Genomic DNA, 7,257 nt, shown 5'->3' on the forward strand with positions numbered 1-7,257 from the left:
ATCTTTATTTTTCTGTTCCACTTTATTTGCTGTGCATCTAAATATCCTTGCAGAACAAAGATGCATCCCCACCAGATATACCTAACAGTATATCTAACAAGAAAAGGAAATTGGATTTTCAAAACAACCCACGGCAGTACATTAAGTTGAAAGAAAAATGAGATTCCAGGTGTGTGTACACTTGTTTTTAAAGGTGGAAATCGAAGAAAGCAACATTCCTTGTTGTTTTCTCTCTTGCCATTGTCATACTCCTGCAAAGAGGTTCCACCGGGATGAAATAAAGTGTTCGGCAACAGCAACTGTCATGTAAATGTGTAGGTAGCAAGACAAGCGCAGCCACTTTCCATTTGCAGGAAGTGCTCCCTCGATCTCCCCGTTTAAAGCGAGTAATGTTCTCCTTGTCGTGCTCTTGACTGTTTTTGTGAGAGACAAATGTTTCCTCGGACGGCAGCTCGATCACGGTGAGACAGGCCGGGGCCAAACAATCTGAGGAGATCAGACACATACATGCACATGCTTCTACTCAAATGCGCCGAGGTTTGGCGGGGAGTGGAGCAGTCACCAGAGAAGAGAGGAGAGGACAGGCGGGCGGGCTGGCTGAAGTGAGATGGATGTTGGCTCTTGGAGGAACCTCACAGCGCACGGCTGCTGGGACTTAGAGATAATTTGCTGCTTGTCTGTGAAAACAAGATGTAAAGCCATACTTCATTGTTGTCCTTGCTGTCCCATCTGCCAAGGGCCAGAATGAAAATGACCTGTGTTTATGAGTGTGTGTGTGTGTGTGTGTGTGTGAGAGAGAGAGAGAGAGCAAATTCTGTGCAGCATCCCTCTGCATACAACCCAAAAACTCCACATATGTAGGGGAGACTGGGGACAATTGTAACATTTTTACATTTTCTTTCATAACTCACACTACATGAAATACACTCTTAATAAGAAACATACATATGTGCACTAATTACTAGATTTTAATTAATTTAATTGAGTTAAAAGTAATATTATATTTAAATGTAGTGAGATATGTTTATTTTCTCAGTATGTCAACACAAACACTATTCTTGCACTGTGCCAGGTAACAGTTGCCCCTATGCTAGCTAGTAACACGTTTAGCATAGGTTGTTCATGTTTATTTAAACCAGTAACCTAGAGATAAAATCAATGTAAGATTAAAGTCGCAGTCATCTGAGCTCTAGAGTTAGCTCAGAGTCAGTTTTTTGTTTATAACTTCAGGTTAGGTGAAATAATCCTGTTCCTTTTCCACTGGCAGAGAGAAAGTTCCTCTGAGCATGTGCAGGAATGAAGTGAGTTGTAACTGCTCCAGTTACAATTGACCCCGGTCTCCCCTATACATGCATGCCTAAACAGAGACAAACTTGTATCAAAGCTTTAACACCTGCACACAAACACCCGCACTGGCTACAGGTTCGTTTCACAGTTGATGATGAAGGCTTGTGACTCATAAGGCTTATTTTTAATTAGCTACATGGTCATTAAAATGTGTTAATTGTATGCATTGTGTTAATGCTGTGTCAAAGTCAGCTAAGGACGAGGCTCGACGGAAAATGTGGTTTAGCCACTCTCCAGTAATGCAGTGTGACCCTGTGTAATTTCAATATGATAATTGGAAGAAGTCCCCCTGCCCCTCCACACACACACACACACACACACACACACACACACACACACACACACACACGCACACACACACTGGACAAACTTTGGCAGATGAGAAAGCAGTACAGCACCCCCTTTTGGTGGGCTCTCTGCAGGGATTAGTGTGTTTTCATCAAACGGTAACAACAGCATTAGTCCCCAACACCTCTGCTGGCTGGAAAACACATCAGACATGAAGAGTAATTCACTGAAGCAGAGAAATTCACCAGCGTTTCCTAAATTGCAGTGATGGCAAATTGCAAAGTGCTGCACGCTAATGCACCTGCCGCACTGCTGAGCCTATCATCCAGTGTTATGTGGCAATTTGGTGCATAAGGTGATACTGAAAAAGGGCATGCATAAACCCCTTTCTGAAGCTGAGCAGCAACCCCTCTGTGCAGAAAATTAATTATTCATACAAAAGCAGCACAATAGTATAATTCAGCCCTTTCATGAATAATGCAATTCAGATGTGAAGTCTTAAACAAAGCAGAGGTATAAAATAAAAAATGTGTTAGATTTTCTTTTCCATTTGCAAAGTGGGGGTCAGTTTGGGGCCTTTTTCTGTCCTCCAAGCTTAGCCTTGATAGTACCAGACTTAACCCAAAAATAGAACAAAATAATAATAAATTAAAGTGCTTTGTCCTGGTTGCACAGTGTCTTCTGTAATACTATTCTACATGAGAGATTTCAAAGTCAGAACTGACCAGCAATAGGAGTATAAAATAACCCCTACACCCACATATACATAGCCTCAGTGTGAAGCCTGAAGGCATCACAGTGCCTGCTGAAGTGTCATGTCAGTGTCAGATCTATTTGGCAGACTTATGATATTTGCCCGTGGGCTGAAACTGTAGCACGGCATTCGCCATGTTGGTTCAGGCCTCCAAACGGACAACGGATGTGCTTGGAAGCCAGAAGCCCTGGGCTGAGTGCGGTTTCATCTCCCGGTGGTGCTGCCTTCAGGGACTAGAAGGAGTGTCGTAATCAGGACAACAAATGGACTGAAATGCTGAAGAGAGACGTGACGGACGTGAGGGAGTCGAAAATCAGTGAGAAAGTGATGTGTCATATTATTTCATTTTACTTGTTGTTTACACACCCTACAATTGTATAGGATAATTCATTTTGGGATTAAAAGAAAACAAAACAAACGAAAAAAACAGTGAAAGTATGCAAACATTCATGAGAAAGAAGCAAAAAATATTGATTTAATAATAATAATTTTAACAACAACAACTATAATAATAATGATATGTATAATAATATGTATAACCATAACAGAGATTTTGGAGGACTTAGGGGAAGCAATAAAATCATTTTAAATCAACAAAATCATTTTTAAATAAATATTTTGTGTACATTGTCCCTTACTTATTTATTGTTACATTTGGTTGCCAATTTGTTTGTTTTTTTAGCGTAATCTGCGGGAAAGACACCGTCCGTAATCCCAGAGTTTAGAAGTCGGAGCTAACAAAAAGACAGTGAAGGCATCATCGCCGTCTGTCTTCCGCTTGTCGGACACACACGCAGCTACAAAACATGACAGCTTCTGTTATTGTCCGAAGGTTAGCGGCTCTGTCAGGGGCTTCGGCTGTGGCAGCTGGGGCATACGGGGCTCACGGTAGGGCTTTACATCAGCTTTACTCTTCGTATTCATGCACGTGTCTGTCCACTGGGCTGGATAGTAAAACACAGTCAGGACAGACTGTCATATGAACGCTTACTATTCCAGCCTCCGCCTGAAAAGATGCCAGTTTAAGATTGGCGTCCTTATTGACACAGTTTTGCAGCGGTAAAATAACAACAAATGTCTGCAACTAACGTTTGATAGGCTAATAAATAATTCGGCATTCAAATGACACATCTAGCAGCTTATTATTACAATAATATTAACAATTGTGTAATGAAGGTGACCCGCCTCCACAGCGTGTCATGGTGGAAGGAGGTTGGTCATAAACGTGCAGTCACAAGGCTGCAAGGTGGTATCTGTCGTAGGGACATGAATAACATTTAAATGGGATTATGAGACAGTATGCTGGCTCATAGGGCAGCACTGACCCCGCAATATCCTGACATAGTAATATTTATATAGTATTGCTGACACTTATGGATGAAGTACAAAGTTCAGGTACTTGTAGGGGAGACTGGGGACGCTTTTTCCATTTCTCTCAGCTATTCTAGACTATTTTGGAAAAGACCACCCGACTCTTTAATATGCATTTGTCTGTAATTACCCATACCATTTAAATATTATTACATATGACACATCGTTCACAATATTAATTTTAAAGGAACAAATCAGATGTTTCAACTGACACCGACCCTGGGGACAGCACATGATCAGTGACAGTTTTACCACATACATACATTAAGTTTCACAATTATATTTTGGTTTTTGTCTCAATAAGTATAGTATCCTGGAAATGTGTTCCATCTCTATAGTGTAAGACAGGAAGAATGGACCAGTTTGTAATGTAACAAACTCTAATGAAACCAATACATTTGTATTTGGGGATGTTTGTAACAATGTGTCACAACTGTCCCCACTGTTATGAGTCATGACAGAACATCTTGTGCTAGCTAGACACATTGACTTAGACACATGATGCCAAACACATCACTTACAAAACAACAATACAAGTAAATAAGTAAATATAACTGACACAAAGCTTTATGACATTAGGAAGTTTGAGATCCATGAAGAAATAGTGTGTGGAGAAATGTGTTGATTGCCATTGAGGTTATCATTAAGCATGTGCCATATTCAGATTGTATGTTAAAGTAACATTTACTATCGCCTCCTGCATTATGTAATTGTTCTGTTCCATATTTCTTGCTTTAGGTTTTAAAAACAGCGACCCTGATGACTACCAGAGAGTGGTATGTAAATATTACTGTGAACAGCAAATTGTGATATTAGAAGTTCTTAAAAACTTTCCACTTGATCACTGCCGCAGTCTCCTGACACAGTTTCTACTTCACTGATCTTGTCTGAGATCATGATCTTGATTATGCAGTTTAGGAAATTGGTTTTGGAGCCACCGTAGCAATGTTGTTTTTTATTCATAGTACGCAAAAAAAAAAATTGCCTGTGACATTTTTTAAGACTTGTTTACTTGCACTATTGATCTGGAATCTTCCTGAATGTCAAAAGGCAGGAAAAGGGTTTTAATATACCTCTGCAAGAGCAGACGTGTTTTTCAGGGCCTTGTGTCTGATTGATGAAAAAGCTGGATCATCTTGTAGTCCATTTGCACTGTGCAGTAGCAGCCCTCTTCGAGCTTTACCAGAAAGTCTCATCTTCACTAAATTGAAGAATTTTTTTCTGAAGGCCGTGTCTCTGTGTGTCTGCCTCTCCAGCTATTTGAAACCGCCAACAAGTACCATTTCTACCACAGCCTGGCCCTGCTGGGTGCTGCCCACTCTGGCAAACCTGCTGTGGTGAGTATTTGAAGACTAATACCAGCTCTCAGGGCTGGATGCACTCGAGTGTTCTTTAAAATTGAACCAGTGTGATAGTGTCAGTCTGTCCCCACTTAGAACACCAGTATTCCTTCAGGCCATAATTACAGAGGATACTGTTTTGAACACACCTCTGGCTAACAGCTGGCAGTGGAGCAGTGAAATTTGCAGTTAAGATTTTGTTTTGAGTGTCCTGATTTTATCACATTCTGACTAACAGAATCTCTAACATATGTAAAAACTGCACTGCCAAGTATTTGCAGTGTAAAAGCTGTTTAAAAAATTATGAGCCACAAAATATCTGAGTGAAATCAACAAACTGCATGACAAAAAAGATGCATGCCAGATTAGGTGTGATGTATGTGGTGGCCTGTCCAATCAATCAGGATCTTTTGGACGTCACATCTAGTAGGAGCTTTTGGAGAAGACAATTTGAGCTAGACTCAAGTGATTTTTCTAACCAGGGTTACTTCTGCATTAGCCAGGAGATATGTGCACACGTTATGAAGTAACTCAGCTAATCTGAACATGAAGAAATAGAAACAAACAAACAAACAAATAATAAAAAAAAACAGAGTAGAAACTAAGTTTGAAGTGAGCAGAGAAGTTGAAATACATAACTTTAAAAAGTAGTAGAAATAGGAAAAGCTAAAAGTGATAGTAAAAATGATGGCATTTGTATATCAGGAACTAAAAAGGTTGGATCAAACCTTTCATGTAAATTTGTGACTTCAATCTTAGAGAATTTCTGACATTTTTCTTGCAGTTATGGGTTTCTAATCTTAAAGAATATAAGCATTTTTCTCTTATGCAAACTTTAATCCTCTTTCAACTAAGTAATTTTTTCTTGTTACTTACAATGGCCCTAATATGACATCATATAAATAAAATCTAGCCCAAAATTTAAATAAAAAAAAGAAAACATCACCATACATTTGGAACATGGTGAAGGGGTGTTTCAGCTCATCTGACAGCACAACGGATTTACATTGGACCAAAATGTTGCTGTGCTCCAAGTTTTGAGTATAATGGCTCACATCTGCAGGTTGTTGCTAATCTGACTGTTTAAAATGACAAAATTAAAATTGTTTCTCGTGTGCCCCCTCTATACAGGCTGGGACCCTCCTTATAGCGGGTATGGGGATGTTCTGTGGCTCTCTGTACCACCAGGCCCTGACGGGAGACCCCGGTCTACGCAAGGTTGCTCCCATGGGGGGCATGGCCATGATCGCAGGCTGGCTAGCCATGGTTCTCTGAGTCCACGTCTCCTCCACAGGGCCGCAGCGTGACACTAAACTGTCAGTCTGTTAATGGATGAAGTGGAGAGCTTGTCAGACTTGGCTGACAGCTTTCAAGTGCAGAGTTATGTCACATATCTAACCGCTCCCTCTCCTGGGTCGTGGGTGTCAGCAGGAGATAAGGTCACAACAGGATTATCACTTTTCTACCACTGCTGTCTGTGTCTGACCGGTGCCCTTTGACTGTTTCGTTTGTGTCAAAATGTATAAATGAATACAGCGTGTCATACATTTTCAATCGCATGTCAATTTTGTACTGGACAAGAAAATCGCTAATGAGCTAATAGAGACTCCCAATGCTATACATCAGTTTGTGACTGAATAATACAGTAGTATATCTTGTTTCTTTATTTTTACTATATTTTCCCATACTGCAGTTTATATTTCTGTAAATGTATACAGTGTATGGCAAATCGAGCAAAAGTAAAGAAAGGAATGTGAAGGGATTAAAATGAAATAAATTTTCTTACACGTTGTTGGGTTGTCTCATTAACTCAGTCCCAGAGTCCGGGTCGTGATCCACAGATGAGTCACAGGAGTTTTATTTGTGTCACCAAATAATTAAAGACTGGAAGAAATTTTGGAGATTTAAAATTTATATCAAGAGTACACTTTTTTTTTTTTTTTAATAAAGCATCTAAAGTGTGTGTGTTGTTTTACTGATGAGATGAAAAAACAAGAGCCTGTAATTTTCCACCCAAATGCACTTATTTTTTCTCATTGTCATAAATTAAGCTAAATTGTCCTGTGTTGAATTCCTGATGGGAGGAATTAAAAAGAAGTAAAAAAGAGGGATGGCATGGTAACACAGCCTAAATATATTTATTTATCATTTATAAAG

At 39.7% G+C, this 7,257-nt stretch overlaps 1 protein-coding gene across 1 annotated transcript; it reads left to right on the plus strand.

Annotated features, from left to right (window-relative positions):
* Positions 1-3,127: 3,127 nt before the first annotated feature.
* tmem256 (transmembrane protein 256) lies at positions 3,128-7,027 on the plus strand. Its single transcript, XM_084713003.1, has 4 exons — positions 3,128-3,277; positions 4,499-4,536; positions 5,017-5,097; positions 6,232-7,027. Exons 1-4 carry the CDS (start codon positions 3,196-3,198, stop codon positions 6,373-6,375), a joined length of 345 nt encoding a protein of 114 aa, XP_084569129.1. The 5' UTR covers positions 3,128-3,195; the 3' UTR covers positions 6,376-7,027.
* Positions 7,028-7,257: the final 230 nt, after the last annotated feature.

Source organism: Lutjanus erythropterus, chromosome 23 (genome assembly GCF_056507025.1).
Source record: "Lutjanus erythropterus isolate fLutEry1 chromosome 23, fLutEry1.hap2, whole genome shotgun sequence".
Classification (NCBI taxonomy): domain Eukaryota; kingdom Metazoa; phylum Chordata; class Actinopteri; order Lutjaniformes; family Lutjanidae; genus Lutjanus; species Lutjanus erythropterus.